The sequence below is a fragment of the Tripterygium wilfordii genome, chromosome 13 (assembly GCF_013401445.1).
Source record: "Tripterygium wilfordii isolate XIE 37 chromosome 13, ASM1340144v1, whole genome shotgun sequence".
Lineage (NCBI taxonomy): Eukaryota > Viridiplantae > Streptophyta > Magnoliopsida > Celastrales > Celastraceae > Tripterygium > Tripterygium wilfordii.
This window is the reverse complement of record NC_052244.1, coordinates 12,833,581-12,850,508: the sequence shown is the minus strand read 5'-3', so window position 1 is coordinate 12,850,508 and position 16,928 is coordinate 12,833,581. Positions and strand designations below refer to the sequence as shown.

General features: G+C 38.2%; 4 protein-coding genes across 7 annotated transcripts; all 4 read right to left on the bottom strand.

Annotated features, from left to right (window-relative positions):
• Nucleotides 1–930: 930 nt before the first annotated feature.
• Nucleotides 931–3,339, bottom strand: LOC120013709 (calcium uniporter protein 2, mitochondrial-like). The gene is made up of 2 exons (XM_038865603.1): nt 2,714–3,339; nt 931–1,625 (listed from the first exon to the last, which is right to left on the bottom strand). The coding sequence occupies exons 1-2, from the start codon at nt 3,290–3,292 to the stop codon at nt 1,176–1,178; spliced, it is 1,029 nt and encodes a 342-aa protein (XP_038721531.1). The 5' UTR covers nt 3,293–3,339; the 3' UTR covers nt 931–1,175.
• A 1,442-nt stretch (nt 3,340–4,781) lies between these two features.
• LOC120012910 (pentatricopeptide repeat-containing protein At2g01390) lies at nt 4,782–8,229 on the bottom strand. Of its 3 annotated transcripts, none has more exons than XR_005471308.1 (3): nt 7,015–8,229; nt 5,506–6,815; nt 4,782–5,422 (listed from the first exon to the last, which is right to left on the bottom strand). XR_005471308.1 is itself a non-coding variant. In XM_038864472.1 (2 exons), exons 1-2 carry the CDS (start codon nt 7,772–7,774, stop codon nt 5,827–5,829), a joined length of 1,749 nt encoding a protein of 582 aa, XP_038720400.1. In that variant the 5' UTR covers nt 7,775–8,229; the 3' UTR covers nt 4,782–5,826. The 3 variants fall into 3 exon arrangements, 1 of the variants encoding a protein (XP_038720400.1); XR_005471307.1 differs by having other exon boundaries at nt 4,782–5,385; XM_038864472.1 differs by having other exon boundaries at nt 4,782–6,815.
• A 150-nt stretch (nt 8,230–8,379) lies between these two features.
• Nucleotides 8,380–10,481, bottom strand: LOC120012911 (UPF0496 protein At2g18630-like). The gene has a single exon (XM_038864474.1). The coding sequence runs from the start codon at nt 9,780–9,782 to the stop codon at nt 8,598–8,600; it is 1,185 nt and encodes a 394-aa protein (XP_038720402.1). The 5' UTR covers nt 9,783–10,481; the 3' UTR covers nt 8,380–8,597.
• A 591-nt stretch (nt 10,482–11,072) lies between these two features.
• On the bottom strand, nt 11,073–16,162 carry LOC120013064 (dolichyl-diphosphooligosaccharide--protein glycosyltransferase 48 kDa subunit-like). 2 transcript variants are annotated; one of them, XR_005471352.1, is made up of 14 exons: nt 15,781–16,162; nt 15,561–15,697; nt 15,334–15,459; nt 15,151–15,204; nt 14,807–14,920; nt 13,635–13,690; nt 13,498–13,536; nt 13,338–13,413; nt 13,073–13,144; nt 12,845–12,970; nt 12,650–12,754; nt 11,691–11,774; nt 11,482–11,589; nt 11,073–11,400 (listed from the first exon to the last, which is right to left on the bottom strand). XR_005471352.1 is itself a non-coding variant. In XM_038864695.1 (13 exons), exons 1-13 carry the CDS (start codon nt 16,052–16,054, stop codon nt 11,542–11,544), a joined length of 1,311 nt encoding a protein of 436 aa, XP_038720623.1. In that variant the 5' UTR covers nt 16,055–16,162; the 3' UTR covers nt 11,073–11,541. The 2 variants fall into 2 exon arrangements, 1 of the variants encoding a protein (XP_038720623.1); XM_038864695.1 differs by having other exon boundaries at nt 11,073–11,589.
• Between the last annotated feature and the right edge of the window lie 766 nt (nt 16,163–16,928).

The following is a 16,928-nucleotide window of genomic DNA, read 5'->3' as shown; positions in this document are numbered from 1 at the left end:
AATTTTTCTTCAATTATAGATCGAGACACCTACAACTATCAATAAACCGTCGTATTAGGTAGCTAATATAATAAAAAATAACGTGTAATCCATCAATTTGATTACCAATCTTTCTCTGGTCGGCGAAAACAAACTTTTGGGAAGAAGACAAATATCGTATAAAAGTGGTTGAAACATTGCGATGCCAAAGTGTCATAATGACCGGGATACGCGCGATAGATGACAGGAACTTACTAAAAAAACAAGCGAGGAGAGAAATCATGAGTGTGCCTCCACCGTCAATAAGAACCAATGCAATGCTAATCATCGTTGTTGTGACCCTGTTCGACTTCCATCTCCATGAAATATAATAAAACAAGATTCTTGTCCGGCTTATTTTGGCTGGGTCTGTCATCTGTGACTGTGCATGCACCGTCCATTTGTTAGGGATTCTGTCTGACACAGTGAAACTCCCAATGCTGGCTAGCTGTTGTTACCACGCTTCCTGGAGGCATCGTACACTTAACTGGATGGATTGGGCCATTCATCTTCGACCTCTGTCAGCCATGCGTGGGACTGACTGGTATGTTCTCTTCATCCAACCCCATACGTCTCTTTATACAACTCTCATTAATTCATCAAATCCACAATTCCTGCAAGCAAGTAAGGTCCACAATTTCTCCTAGAAAAGCCTTCCCGAGCTCCCACTCTCTCAAGTATCACACATGAAATTGCTATCATCCTTTGTTTTCTTGTACAAGTCACTCTTCGTTTCCTTCCCCAATTTTCTACATTCACATGGCAGTTTCTAGTTTTTCTTTTTCTTTTTACCTTCCTCATATAATATATTTGAGATGGTCTAACCATCTGCAGGAGCAGATGATTAGTGGGAGCAGATGATTAGTGGTAAACAGTCCAATCCATATATTCGTATTTAGGGGAAAATCAAAGTTAAAAGAAAAACAAAGTGCCATATAAATTAAGATACAACACCTCTCAATTGTACATATGCCCATTAAAAGGGAAAAGCCGAAACAAGAGTCAAATTCCCAAAATTGAGAATAACTCTACAAGTTGTTTGGGTTGGATTTCCGGAAAACAAGAGTTAAATCTTGAGTCTCAATCAACATTCAACATGTCACTTATCATTTGTATGTTTGTTTAAACCTAAGGAATTCATATCAAGCAACGAACTGCTACTTGTCCGCAAGATCTGTTGCTGACGACAACGAAGAGTAGGGATCACAAGCTCTTCTGAGCTCATTGTACCTCCCAATATCAAAATTGTGAATCTTGATAAGCCTCTTCTGCTTTGCACTAAACCTGCATTCGTAGAGACTTTGAAAAGTAGGCTCTTTGGACGTTCTGAGGAAAAAGAAATAGGCTCCAATGAAGTACATGGAAGTGAAACAGAAGCAAATAGGCTCCATGACATCCCATGACAGTTCCCAGAAAGTCAGCCTCATGCATGCGGCCGTTTGGACTACTAAGTATCCCAGCCCACACCAGAGTTCTCGGCGGACCAGGGACTCTGCCTTTTTGTCAATTCTGGCTTTCTGCTTTTCCATTTCTTCCAATTCCTTTCTTCTTGGATCGTTTGTGTTGGCTATTGGCGATGGTATTAGACCTCCAATTGCTTTGGCAACCTGTGACAAATAAACATGACAAAAACAACATAGTTGGGTAAAACATGATTCTGCCGCACTTTTTTTTTTCTTCATCAATCTTCTGCTTACGAGATCAAAGATACTTTAAAGAAATTTTTTGTAAGAAAATTTGTTCTAAGGCCCTGATTTTCAATGCTAAATGATCAAAATCATTAAAAGCAAAAATGAGTTAGGTAAAAGCTCAAATCCAGACAAAACAAGCAAAAAAAGTAAATAAAGAACACTATCTAGACCTTCTTATTCATATACCTAAACCCAATTACCTCAATTGGGTTTCGCTAAATTGACACAAACTAATTTCTATTATGTCCCCTGTTACTGAAAGACAAAACTGTTCTAGCTAAGCTTACAAGTATAAATCTTGACACATGTAATGCCCAAACAAAAGTAAAAACCAGAACATATCAAATTTAGATCCCAGCCCTAATCATCAAACGTGACGAACCATCTAACTAATCACAAGACAGTGATGAACACCTAACACACCCTCCCCCAGATCTTTGGCTGGTGAAGGATTCAGCCAGTAATGTCATTCTCAAAAATTTCAATCTAGCCTTTAGAAGAAATACCAAAAATAATAACTCAAGGTCTCTTTCTTCAATCCAAAATTTGTTTTTTTTTTTCCCGTATAAGCAAAGTTTCTTTCTATAAGGTTTTGTCAATTGAAAAACAGGGGAAGGCATGGGACTTAACCCATAACCTTAGACCCCAAGTCCAAGAAATTCTGGAGAGAAACTGATGAAGGGCTTATATGGTCCTTCAAGCCCTAAAGCTACCATCTCAATCTCAAAGGTGGAACCCTTTTCACGTTTTAGGTCTGGCCTGTCAATGAAAAACCAAAAGAATAATCACAAAAAAACCATATCAGTTTTCGGTAGTCTCAGATTGAAAATTAAAAGAAAAACATTGAAATCATTAATCTCATCTTAATAATTGAAACCTAATAATCCTCTCCAACCATCAATGGCAATCTTATTAATCTGTAAAACAAATAATCAAAGACAATAACAGATAAATTTATTTATTTATCAATTGAATGAATTCCGAATTCGGAATTGAATAATTACCTGTTCCGGCCTCAGCAAAACTGCGTTTCCCAACACAATGACCGCTCCGGACTCGTCAAGCGTCGTGGCAATCCGATTTCCTTGGTCCAGATCCGGACAAGCATCAGCGCAGATCCGAACAAACTCCAGATACGGTATCCAGCTTTTCTCTGTTTCTCTCAGCTTCATTTTCACCAATTCCAACTGCGCTACCCTCAACAATTTTTTCGTATCCTCCGCCTTCAATCCGCCGGGAAAAGCCGGCGACGTCTTCTCTGGAGACAGAGCCGGCGGAGGAATCAATCCGTCCAGTCGGATCCGGTTCTTCGAAATGTCGATATCCCGCAGTTTGTCAATAAGTTTATCTCCGACCCAGACTGCGTGGAGTTCTGGCGCCATATCATTCTGGAAAATCGCTCTCCTGTGGAAAAACCGCTTGAACATGCCATTGTCTCCCGGATCGTGCTCGAGAGTTTTTTGACTAGCGCTCTGAGAGATTCTGGATCGAGCCAGAACCCGCGGTGAGGAAACGCGACAGTTGGTAAGAGAGATTCTGGAAACGTTGAAGAGGCGCTGGGCTAAGGATTTCTTGGACGCCATTGTTGAGCTGAATCTTAGAAAAAGAAAGCTCTAGAGAGGAAAAGAGTTTGTTCAGCTCCTGTGATTTGGGGGTTAATATATAGGGTCCTCATGGAAAAGATGAACGCGATAAATTGAAACAAATCACGGTATTTTGAATTAAGCCGTTACGAGTAAGCAAAATAAGGACTTTCAGGTGAATGAGAGTTGTTCACTGCGTTGTGTTCGCGAATATTCGATAAACGACATTGACATATTCCCACTTTATTATATCGCGATATTTGAATAAAAAATAATTGGACAAACACGAGTCTCCGCATACCTGTGTGGCTAAGCTGCGTAGACAAACACCGTCACAACCGTCCGATCATATGAGTATTTATTTCATCATCGACGTGGAATTTCGCATTTAGATGTGTGACGTGTCAGTGAGAGACCAATCGTTATCCATCTAGGTCTAAGAAGGAAAAATAAGCTTGCCTTACCTATATTCGATTAAACAATACCGTTGTCTCACCTATCTCAAATATTTAGATGTATGGTATAGAATTTCGCATGGATCATATGTATCCATATCTGCATTTGCGATAATTGTGACAAAAAAATGATATTTTTTCAATGAATGTAATTGGATGGTAGGATGTGCGTGACGTGGAAGTGACAGCTCGTGTAAAATGAAGACCTACCATAGTTTTTATATTTTTTATGGTATGAAAAATCTTAGTCGTTTATTTTTTGGATTCACTTTTAATAAACCTATTGGCCGACAGAATAATTTACAAATTACGTATGTTAGACAAATACATGGTAATACTATGTACTGATTTGGTACTTTGGTAGAAATCCGAGACCGTACATGACAAATAGAAACAATCAAACTTGCCAAACAAAGAATAATAGTAATTAATAAGGATGATTACTTATAACCCATCTTGGGAAGTCATCATATAGAAAATTATGCTTATAAATCCACATGCTTTCTTTTCATGTAGTGATGGGTACTTTGGTTTTCCTAATATATTTTCCTTCATCTTTCTCACATGGACCCTTGTGAATAATAATAAATAAATAAATTGAATATTAGGATTGAAATTGAAAATTAACAATGTTAGTTCAAGATTTGAACAACAAAACTACAAAAATAAAAAATGAATTGTGTAGCCTAAGCTTATCAAGTGTGACCTCAACCTAATTCTCAAGAAGCTTACAAAGCTACATCTCTTATTCAAGAAATGATTGTTTACTCTTGTCATAATGCACTTCCTTTAGCAAAAGACAAGACCAATCATTGTTCATTTTTCATTGATTGATATATATATATATATAACCAAAAGAGTTGTGCATGAATCATGAGTGGTTGGGGCCTCCTGTAATAACATTTTGACATAAAAAAAATTTACTTTATTCTTTTTAAAAAAAGTATAAACATGTAATATTCAGCCCAACAAATACACTGATATATTTTTTGTTCGAAAAATAAAAATAAAAAGCATAACAATTCTAGATCATCGGATATAAACTCAAAACACGAATGTTTTGATTGTGATGAATTTTATTTTTGTTTCGAACAAAAAAATATCATTAGTTCGACCCAAAAAGGCTAGAGTGGGGTACATCAACCCCCATGCATCCCATGAATCATATGGTCTGTTTATACAACAGTACAAGTGTACTTATGTGGCCAGCATTAGTTAGGTATATCACAATGACTGTAAACCAACCAAGAATGCTGAGTCTGAAAACCAACCAAAAGTTCAAAAGAGTAGAGAAACTCTTTTACCCTCTCAACATGGAGACCTGAGAATGTTCACGAGAGATTCCACTTGTGCCACAGAGACCATTCTTTTAAAATGCTTCACTTCCATGCCCCTGTCTGATGGCAGAGAACGCACAGAAGTACAGAACAATATCTAGATATGGTGACATTATTGATTAAAACTTAAAAGAGTGCGTCAATTCAATCCCAAAGTTTCAAGAATCCAGAACCTATTCCATTCTCATCGCCATTGTCAACATTATATGCAAGCTTTTAACTGAAAAGAGACACAGTACCAGATTGAAGGAACATGTGATTGCTTCCTATGCAGTGGTACCAATTGGTAGGAGAACCTTATCTGTAAGAAATCAACTTGCATATATTGAGATCATAATCTGCCATAATTTCACTATTTTCAGAGAGTTATTGTATCCATTCAATCGAATAAGCATATATTCTTTTAGCATTATTGCCTCACCTTGATTTAGGGATCGATTCTTGCATCATTTACAGCCCACGGAGTGAACCATTTCTGTTCCTTGATGTTTTCTCTGTGAACACGTACATGTGATTCAAGTACAATAAAGTGAGACCCATTTGAAGGAGAGTATTCTAATTACAGCCCTTGAGCAAACTCAAACCGCTTGCCACTCCCTCGTGGATAGTCTACAAGCCCTCAGCGCAGTAGAGATGCGATAGTTGCCTGTGGCCCTCAATTAAACAACAACAAGCACCTCTTTCATCACTTGCTGTCAATTTGGAAACAAAATCGCTAGAATTTTAGTTGTCCTTACGCCATCTAGCCTGCAAAAAGAAGGTCGCACATCTTCTCCTCCATGGGGACACTATCGCGGGAAGCAGCATCAATCAGCAGCCTCTTCTTCTCCTTCCTATAAGTTTCTGTTTCGCAAGCTTTGCCACTTTTTTCCAGACCAGTTAACAGAATATTGTATGTGCCTAAAGAAGTCTGAATGCATCTCCTTCTCATGATTTCGTAAATTTTTAGGGCTTTATCGGGATTACCAGCAGAGAAGTAGACACTGATCAGGGCAGTGTAAGTCGCAGTGCATTTCTGTTGATCAGGCAATAAGTTAAAGATCTTTGCAGCAAGAGTGGGCCTTCGAGCACGCCCAAGTCTGTAAATTATAAGGGCACCATGATATACACCAAGAGAGTGTCCAGCCCTCATCTTCTCCTTGACAATCTCAAGCACCTTTAAAAATGTATTGGATCTTATTGAAATGCCTATCAAGGCAAGATATGCATAATTCTCAAGGTTTAATCCCATTCTTACACTGTATTCAAATGCCAATAAAGCACCATCAAATCTGCAACGATCACAGTTTACCTCGATGATCATTGAAATAATCACAGAATCTAATTGTAAATGCTTATCAACTGTCACTGAAAGCAAACGATCAATGGCAATAAGATTTTCCTTCTTCAATAAAATTAATGCGAGATTCTTGTCCAAATTATCATTATCAGCAGTTGGCACACATGGAACTTCCTTCTCATGCACAACACATTCAGGAGAAATATGAGGATTAACTTCTCTAAGGAGAGCATCATTCTCACCAGCAGCTCTTAAAGTTTCAAGGGCTTCAAGAAAAACAGGATAACGAAGAACAAGACAATTTTCTTTCATATACTGCAGAATTCGCATCATTGTTTTTGTCTCACCAACCTTGCAACATCTCTGAATCAATATATTACACGCAGGCTTATCAGGTTGTACTGCAGATTCTTGCATTTTGCTGAAGATCTCCATGGCCTCTTCACATTTGCCTGGAGAATAGATGATAAGAAAAATGATGAATCACATTGATTTCACTAAAGGAAACCTTATAATGAGATAGCATCGATAAAACCACCGGCTAAAAGACATCAAGTAAATGTGCTACTTCCAGAAAACCATAACCATCAAACTGTGACAATACTACAAACACATAATGAGCATAAACTCTGTAACTAAACATCCACTCACCTACGCTCACAAGGTACTCCATCAAAACTGTATATGTGTGGCAAGTGGGTGAAATGCCAATCTGAATCATCTCTCTGTACAAATCACTAGCCTCCTCCACTCTCTTGTTATCAAACAAAATCTTAAGATACGCTGTATAGGAAACCACAGTCGGATTACACCCATTAAACTTCATTTCCTGCCACATGTTCACTGCCCCATCAACATCCCCAGAACTCGAAATCCAATGCATAAGCGAAGTATAAGTAACTGCATCGACCTTTATCCCGTTCTCTTGCATGAGCTTAAAAACATAATTCATCGATGATATCCTCCCAGCTTCTCCGAATATATCAAGCATCGTGGTATAAGTATACTGGTCATGCTTGAACCCATTCAATCGCGAGGCCCAATTGAAGAACAACCACGCCCTCTCCATTGGTGGGTGGGTTTTGAGGACTTGGTTGACTGTGTAGGAGTCCCATTTTATAGGGAGTTTTTCGAGTTGTTGCTGAGCAGAATCCCAAGTTGAGAACTTCAAGATTCTGTATATGTTTGCAATTATGTTTCTCATGTAAACCTTCGCGTCTGAATCTCTGGTGAGTAACAATTTGGCTGGTTTCTTTGAAGTTACGCCCCATTTTTTGGTAGGTTTTCTGGGTTTAGATTCGCGAAGGGAATGGACCAATTTGAAATGGCGAAAAGGCCGATTACTGGAAAATAGAGCGGAAGAAAGCACAGATTTCAGGAGAAATGCGTAGGAATCATTGAAACTTCTCATGTATGGAACAATCAACGGTAGCTGTGGTGGCGGGTTAGGGATTGGCAGAGCAACAGAAGCAAAATTCAGACTCGAAAAACCAAGAAAATCTTAAAGGGCCGAGCCGCCTAGAAGGACTAAGGCCCTGCCCAAGACAAGCTTCAGAAGGCTTGTACATTAGCTGGAAGCGGCCCATTCAACCATCTTATCAGCCCAGAAATTTGGCCCACACCTCATTATTGATTGATTGCAGCCCATTAGGCCATTTTATCAACCCAGACCGTTGGCCCATTCCCATTTTATCAAGCATTAGTCACTACCCACTACAATTTTTTTAATCGAGAATCCCAACCCAACATGTTTACCGAACAGCTAGGTCAGTTCTAATGTTCTATACACGAGCCGTCAACCCAGTTTGCTCAACGCTAGCGACAAATAAGACCAGGCCTAAGTTCGTGCGGGGAGATGGGGAGAATGAGGTTGAAGTCCACAAAGGAAAGTTACCTTCACAAAATCTCTCATACATCTTTGTTCCATGCAAGAAAATAAAGCTAGAGTTAACTTACCACCTCCCGCATTTGCCGCTACTCACGAAAATGTATGGCCTTACTTCACACAACAAAACCTGTAAATTTTCATGTGCTAAGTTCTGGAAAAAAACCAGCACTGCAATTGTTAGGCTTCCTATTTATTACATAAAAGCAACAATGCTCAATGCTAGTTGAATACTGCTATGATCCAATACATAAACCAGACACAAAGATAAAACAGGAGTAAATCCAACCCGTAAATCTGTGCCTTACGGATTGTAATCCGACTCAATCAACCAACAGTGTCAGCATTATCAATCTAGTGCATACAATATTGAAGGGGTACTTGAATCGTTGTTTTGGTTGATTAACCTCTGCAGAATCACCGTCCTGGCCTGCCTGATATCGCGGCTACATCTATCACCATGGGCACCTAAATCCTCAATGGTTTCCATGAACACGTCCAGTTTCTTCTTGATCTCGTCCATCGCAAACTTCAGTGCATCTTCTTCTGCAAGAGCAAACTTCGCGTTTTGCAACATTGACCCGATCTCAATTTCCAGTTTGTCGACAAGTGCCCCTATACTTTCCATGTCCTTTATTGAAAGACGAGTGCCAATCTCCATTGAGATCAATACCTCCCTCTGTCCCTTCATCGTATTTTGATACCTGGTCCATAGCATGTCGCACCATTTTCCAATGGAGCCAACTGGAACTGCTAATGCACCTGCCAAAGCAGTTACAACAGGAGGTGCAGCAATGGCAGCCGCCACGACAGAGAAAATCAAAACGGAGACAAAAGCAGCAACAAATAACACATTTGACAACCTCCTCCATCCTTTTACTTTACGCATTTTCTTATCAAGCTTTCGTTTCCGAACTTCAAATTTCTCCAACATAGATACTTGCTGCTTATACACTGCTTGAAACAATGCAAAGAAGTCCTCCGTAAATGGATTCTCGGCTGCCTTAAATCTCTGCAGTCCTTGCAATGTCCGTGTATACTTCATCCCCTCGACACCATCTTGTCTTTCCACTTCTTCCTCAAACTGCCTAACAGCAATTTGAATGATCAACTGGCTGTTTCGAGCACGTTTCAAGCAATTCTCAAGAGCATTACAAAAGTCCAATATCTTAACACTGCTATCAAAGTACTCCTCCACCAGAGCAAATAGGTCTTTACTCTTCCATATATCTGTTCGGTTTTCCAGCGCGATTTTGACCACTTCTTGGTTCATTTCAAGAAGAGCATTGATGGCCTCTTTGAGTGACTCAAATGACAAGGATCTCATCTCAACACCAGATGCAAGATACGTTATAACCCGGTTGGTTCGTTCATGGAGATGAGTATCAAATGATTGTAGCTTTGGATCATGCTTAACAGCTTCCTCATAAGAATTCAAATGAACTGTAAACTTATCCTTGTTGATTTGGGCACTTGATTGTGAAGTATCGCCCCCTTTGTTTTTGCCAGGCTTGCTACACTGCCCTCCCATCATCTCAGAGCCTATGTAATCGAGCAGAGTTTCGAAAACCAAAACAGATTTTTCTGGATTTGTGTAGTTGGAGTATAAAATATGTGAATTTTCCTTCTCTTTCCCTCTAATTGCAAACAAAATCTTAAATGCTAACAAAACCCAAGTAAAGCGAGCAGAATCGGAAGAAGAAAAGACCAAAATGACTAGGTTATGGCGAAGATCTTTAGAACCCTAAAGCAAACATTCACTTAATGATAACTACAAATTCCAAAGTCAGATTCTTTACCAAAGTAAGTATTATGCATCTGATGGAGATGAAATACCAGAATAGCAGCTAAAAAGGCACAGATAAGCTGACAGCCTGCTTTCCTCTCACATCAATCGTTCACAAGGACCCAAAAACGCCCAAATCAAGCTAAACTCGGAAAATAGAGCTAAGAATTCAAGAACCCAAAAGCAATCTTTCTGATCTATCTGGTTACAATATTCGAAGGGGGACAGTCTTTGGGCAGATTCAGAGAAACTGATGGGGGAAGTGAAAGAAAGTGAGAGCAAATGCCGGGAAGTAGCGAAGTAAGAAGGGCGGCGGCTGTATCTAGGCAGAAGATTCAACTAAAGTTTTTGTCCAGTGAAGACAAGGGAAGAAGTTGACTACACGTTTTAAGCTCCCCCACTTGCATTGCATAGAGTGGACCTACGAGGAGGAATTGTGTATTTTATTCATTGGAGGGTCTGAAGTCTTGATCACATTCCTTGATAATTCAAAAACGACATTGGAAAGCTGGGATTAAGATTTTAAAACCTAGAACTACATAACTACGGTTGTTGTGTATTTACCATTCAGGATCCATTCTACTCATATTTTTCATGCCATTGTTTTTCTAATCGAAAACGACATCATATAAATTTATCTTTCGGATATCAGATTCAAGAAATTTTCTACCCGACCAAGTTGGATTAAATACTTACACGTAATCACAAGGTTATTGCTCATAGTGTAAAATCCCCATTGGTTCCATTACATCTCTCTAAGCTTTTTCATTGCTGTTTACGTCAGAATCAATTTCAACATCAGATAACTGGATTGCAATAACAACCTATTTCTTTGAAGATGGCCCAGGTTGGATCCATAGGAGCTGGGGGTTATCTTACTTTTTGTTGTTAAGAAAAGAAAAACAGAGAGCAAGTTGTAATAAAACTGAAATTTGCTACTCCGATTATGATGTTACAACCAAAACATTTGGACACGTCTAAATTAAGGCGCTTGAACTCGTCAGCTTATGTCAGTATCACGGCAACCAGTAGAACTAGTTTATCAGTATTACATTGTATTCCAACAAAAGACTTGACAACCAAAAATAGACCCACCCATATGGTTGTTCAATCAAACATTAAACTTTTTTTATCGGCATAAAACAATAAAAACATCCAGACAGCAAAATAAATTCATATTCTTTTCTCCCATTCTCTTCTAGTCTTTTTTCTAAGTTTATCCCAAAGAAAGGAACTAATGTCTTGCTACAGTTATAATCCAGTGTCTTAAATTATATAAACATGAAGATATAAAGCTGAATGGAGGAGATCTAACGGACTGCAGTTCCTAATCATTCCCGACAATAGTTTATGAGAAAGTAGGAGCCTGCAGATGTAATTGATACTCAGTTATATGGTATAACTTCATGTTTTGCAGGCAAAAATCTGTCCAAAACACTCCCTTTACCTCTAGAAGGGTTGATCTAAGAAAAATCCCCACATGCAAACTTCCTCGCTAATGCACTCTTTACTTGTTGAACAGGTATGCAAAGCTGAAGATAAAGAAGCCAGCCATCTGCAATCAAGAAAATCAAAATGCTTGCTTACCACATAGACTTCATTTGATCTTTTGTTAATGTTTCATATGGGATGAAGGGTGAGAGAGAGAGTAAACACCATGGTAAAAGAAGCTCCATAATAGGGAAAAGCTGTTGTTATGAATCTCTCGTATTCATTGTGTCTGAAAGGCCGCACAGGAATCTGCAGCATACAATTTCATTAGTGTTTAGTAAGAACAGATGCTCCTTCAGGCATCCCAACACATTACCAACAAATGTGGCAGTTAGTCTTGAATAAGATAACTTAGATGAGCTCAATATGAAATGCATCACAAAAGTATTCACTTCGTAGTCACGTGACTAATTTAGAATTGACTAATTTCACTAAGGATTCAGTGAAAGAGCTAAAGCCCGAGCGCATTTGGTTGTAGGCCCAAAGCCTATGTTTCAAAGAGTTTGGTGTCGGCTACATAATTCATGAGAGAAATTAGTTTCAATCCAATATGTGGATACTCTATTCATATAATTCCTTTCTAGAGCTAGACTCTCCGCTAATACTATCTAGCTCGTATCATTTTTTATTACTTGTTTCCATCTCTTTGTCTCCTCTTCTATTGACTATTGTTAATACAAAATCTTAAATATGCTATCATATAAATATCTAAAAATAAATTTACATACTATTTGTGCCCATGTAACAAAATTTATGTTAATAAAATCTTGCACTTAGAGCTAAAATCCGCACATTTAGTCAATCCAGTAATCAATCTGAACTGAGTACTGTTATATCCCAAAAAGCTTGACTCAAACTCGTCATAATGAGGATTCCATAACAAAGTCACAACCTCGAGCTCGGTATTCTAGGAGACCAGCGAAGCCTGAGTCTAGAAAATTCCAGCCCCAGCTGGCTCATTTAAACTCCACTGAATATAAACCTTTAGAAATCTCAGCGTGTTTCTCAAACTGCTATTTCCGCATCATAATGATAACCGTCAAAGAAATTGAATCAACCTCAAACCAAAAGAATCATGCAACACATGAAGTCTATGGTGCGGCTGAAAGTATTCAACAGTTCACCTGTTTGGAGAGTGATAAGCTACTGTATCCAAGTCTGTGATACTCAACTTTGAACTGGAAAACTCCATAAACATCAGGGACCTTGAATGATGTATGATAGAGACCCTGCATAATCAGAAAAATATGCATGAAGTGAGATGTCTAGGTATGTTGGATATTGAGATGACAAGTACATGCAGCACCAGGGAAGCAAACCTTTTGATCAGTTGATAACGTCTTCAGCACATAAGGGCTCATCATATAGAACTGGACCTGAACATCGTTGGCCACATATGGCTCCCAGCTTTTTCCAGACCATTCATATATCTCAAAAGAAAATTCCTACAATAGCATAAAATGCATACAATCAAAACCAAACCATCAAGTTTACATATAGCTGTTCGGCAGATAACTTTAACAGGCAATAATTTTTAGAAGTATAACCAGATCATCTTTGATTCTATACATTGCAGGCTCATCTGCTTCGCCAACTTCGCGGTGACTAATATTAATAGCCTGCAAATAGAAAATAAGTCTCAATATGATAAGAAAAAAAACATGATGCAAAATAGGATGCCACAGTATCACTAATCCAGAAAAATAATTTCATGATAGACTTCAGCAATAATTTTCCTGTAAATGACAGTAAGTCCTAGATCATTTGCAGATTGTCAAAGAAAAATAATGTTTCAACTACAACATGCCTCACCTTTAGATGGCCTCTCTCATGGAAAACCCACTTGCTGATTTCATTCACAAACTGTTCATTACCAGACTTTTCATATCTGTTATATAAAGTCACATGCACAGTTAGTCTCTAGCTCTGAATGATAGACAGCAAAATGAAGAGAGGCAAAACTTTCACTCACTTGGGGTTTCCGGCTTTCTGCACGTCTGATTTGAAAAACCTGTGACTCGCATACAGAATAGAAAATCGAAATTACCATGAAAGGAAAGTAAAATTCAAATAATCTCAACAGTTAAAAACGATCACATAATTACGTACCGATCGCTGAACATATCTAAAGAGCCAGTGATCATAACACGCGCATCATTTCTAGCCTGCATGGGTAAAAAAAAGTTATCTACAAGGATTTAAGTTCTGAAATCTAAATCAAAGTATGCATTGAAACACTTATACAGAATGCATCTCAAAAAAGCCAGGAACATAAATTAAAGGTGATGTCCGTCAGGAGGTCCAATGGCTGTAATGGCCTAGCAACCACCAATTAGCATAACCATGTACACAGAATCATCAACAGTAGATTCAGCAGAATGCCAAATAAGTTAATAGTCCCCACAAGGGATTTTTCTTTTTGGTAAGTACACAAGGCATTTAATTGTTAAAGCATTAAGAGAAAACGGAAATTGAACTTGTTTTAACAGCTATGGTTATGTTTATCCACTACACAGGTATGTAGTCAGCAGCAATTACACACCTTTAGACTGTATAGTTTTGATTTATGAAGATAAAAGAGTAATCAGTAAACTAATAAAATACAATTCACTACTTCGAAATGTAGCATCGCCACAAAGTTTCTCCAATGAGAAGGATACGATAGAACATATCCCACCAATGTCTTAAATCAATAAAATTTCTAATTAATGTCATCCACTTCGGGTATTTACAATCAGATTTTGCCCTCTATGCCAAAGTAGTAAAAGGGCATGTCATCACGGCCATCAAAACAGCATCAAACGAATCTTATGTGACCTCTATTGAAAGTCGGTAAAGTTTCACAGAAAATCGATCGGCTCTCCACCACATTCAACAAGTAAAAATTATGCTGTACGCGAGGCTAATTACAGCTCATGCCCGTAAGTTTTCATCGAGGGTTATCAACTGTCAGTGTAAAATCAGTGCAGCAAGCTCATATATTGTTTCCATTGCAAAACAGAGCCTCTTCATAGATGTAGGGAAAAGCCGAAAAGGTCAATCTTACGTTTTTAAAAAAAAAAAAACAGCATAGAAACACCAAAAATTCAATTGGCACGACAGCGTAAAATAGTTCATTTGTGAAGGTTATTCAAAACATATATTAAACTCAAAACAACAGCGAAAAAACACAAATTCCAGAGCGCATTTAGTATGAAAGCAACGTAAACGCAGGAAAATGAAATAATAAATGTACAAATTCACACTTGCATTTCTTTAAGGGAGAAAGAGAAGCAACTGGCCTGTAGAACTGAAACTAACGAGATGGCAGATCCAGTAAGCAATGGGGGATTCGACAATTTTGAAATTGGGTTGGCCGAATATGCTGAATCAGAAGCTGAGAGGACTTTCAAAACCTATTATCATAGGCCACAGTAAAGCAAAAGTCATCACCGCCAACACATTAAAAAACACACACAAAAATACATAATGATTATGATTAGCATAAACAATTCCCGTGCACAAGGCTCCTGCAGTGGGCAGGATCGGGAACAGACATGATATATGCAGATCTTAATGCATCCTTTCATTTCTGTATTATTTGATCACCTTAAGCGAGAAACAGATAAGTAACATTTGACCTTACCATGCCATTGGTTGGATTCACTGAATGTGCAATCCCTCTAAAGAGTACAGGGGCCTGCATTTTACAACAAAGAAACCATCATAAATATGAATTCCACCAAATCAAAAACATGAAAAGGCAAAGCCAAATTTTATGAGAATAATCATCAAACAAAATTATGAAACTAGAACAAACAAAACCAACCTCAATTTTTGATTTTCCAAGGATAATATCGGATTGAATAAAATTATCACTGGCAATCAAAGTATGATCTCCATCATTGTCCGAGACTGCATAGCTATTGTGATCAATAACCTTAGCTGATGAATCCTGTACCACGTAAAACCAAAGCAGATACAAAATCAAACTGAAAAAGCAGAAAGTAAACCAACACGTACAAGTCCAAAAGGGATCGACAATCCTAGACTAACCTCATCGAAATCAACCCCGCATTCGTTGGCAATACCTCTGATCAAGTCAGAGGCAGATGCATCCGCCGCGACAATCAAGTCGTGACCGGAGTCAACGAAGTCAAGCACGGCCCCCAAATCCAGAGCTCCTCCAAACTCTAAGCAGTTAAAACACAGCACTAGCACTAATTAGATAACCACAAATCGGGAAATCGAAATGTCGTGTTGCGAAGGGGCTTACTCTCAGTAGATGGAGAGAAGAGGATCAATGCATCGTAGAGGTACTGGCCGTAACGTTGGAGCGATAGCTTGGGGTCGTCGGAAAGCTTGAAATCAAGGACGAAACCGCGAGATTTGAGGGAGCTGAAGAAAATGGAGTGTGAGGATTTGACGGAGAAGTCATCCAGCAAGACAAGGACTCCCCGATCGGTTGGTGAATCGGGAGAGAAGGACAGAGAGACATAGGGAAGGATTGAAATCAAGGTAAGGATTACGAGGACTGAGAGATTCGCCATCTAGACTCTCCTACACTCTGCTCGCGCGAAGGGTTTTTGGAGCTTTCGCAGGGTTGGGTACTTGGAGTTGGAACGTCCGCAGATACCTAAATGACGGGACTGTCCTGGTGTAGTGTAAACTGTAAACTATTTTTTTTCATTCTTATTTAATTTTGGTTTTTTTTTTAAAAATATTCAGAGTTGTTATTACTACAATCACCGTTACCAAACATGAAATATCACTATCTACCGCTTCCTTCTATAATTCAAAAAATGTTACCTTTACCGTTATCAGAAGAGTCGGTATACCGATCAATCGATAATGATACGTCGGTTATTGATAAATTTACCATTTCATAAAACATGTTTAAAAAAAGGAAAAAAAGGACATCACAATTCCATGCAATTCACACTAATTGTAGTACAAAGGTGAGTAACCCTAAAATTAATCAATAATTTAGATTATAGGAGATTAATCTAATGGTCATAATTAAATAAAATTAAAACTAATAATAATATTAATATATATATATCGATAATGAAAAATTTATCAATTTTAAACTTTGATTATCATTATCAGTACCGAATTCATCGATAAATTTATCATATCGAAGTATTAATAATGGTATATATACCACTATACTATCATTTTCGATAACCAATGTGTCGGTAAGTTGAGTCAAAGTCCGTATGCTTTCGACTCGAGAGGCCTCCATTTCTTTAAGATAATGGTCTAAATTCTAGCATATGGTAGCTTGAGCCATGATGTCAAGCCTGAGAGAAAACCTTTAATTGATGTGATTTGATGATAATTCATGGTAAACAAAACCTGCAACAATCAAAACTATTTATTTATTTATTTTTGTTCAATCAAAACTATGTAGTTATAGTTGAT

What these genes read in the sequence shown, in the direction of transcription:
- LOC120012911 (XM_038864474.1), bottom strand. Translation starts at nt 9,782, where the DNA reads ATGATGGGAGGGCAGTGTAGCAAGCCTGGCAAAAACAAAGGGGGCGAT.
- LOC120013064 (XM_038864695.1), bottom strand. Translation starts at nt 16,054, where the DNA reads ATGGCGAATCTCTCAGTCCTCGTAATCCTTACCTTGATTTCAATCCTT. An exon ending in CTTCTCTCCATCTACTGAGA is followed by an intron (nt 15,698 to 15,780) that starts GTAAGCCCCTTC and finishes TTAACTGCTTAG; the next exon opens with AGTTTGGAGGAGCTCTGGAT. An exon ending in ATGGAGCTTCTTTTACCATG is followed by an intron (nt 11,590 to 11,690) that starts GTGTTTACTCTC and finishes TCTTGATTGCAG; the next exon opens with ATGGCTGGCTTCTTTATCTT.
- LOC120012910 (XM_038864472.1), bottom strand. Translation starts at nt 7,774, where the DNA reads ATGAGAAGTTTCAATGATTCCTACGCATTTCTCCTGAAATCTGTGCTT. An exon ending in GGAGTACCTTGTGAGCGTAG is followed by an intron (nt 6,816 to 7,014) that starts GTGAGTGGATGT and finishes TCTATTCTCCAG; the next exon opens with GCAAATGTGAAGAGGCCATG.
- LOC120013709 (XM_038865603.1), bottom strand. Translation starts at nt 3,292, where the DNA reads ATGGCGTCCAAGAAATCCTTAGCCCAGCGCCTCTTCAACGTTTCCAGA. An exon ending in TTTTGCTGAGGCCGGAACAG is followed by an intron (nt 1,626 to 2,713) that starts GTAATTATTCAA and finishes TATTTGTCACAG; the next exon opens with GTTGCCAAAGCAATTGGAGG.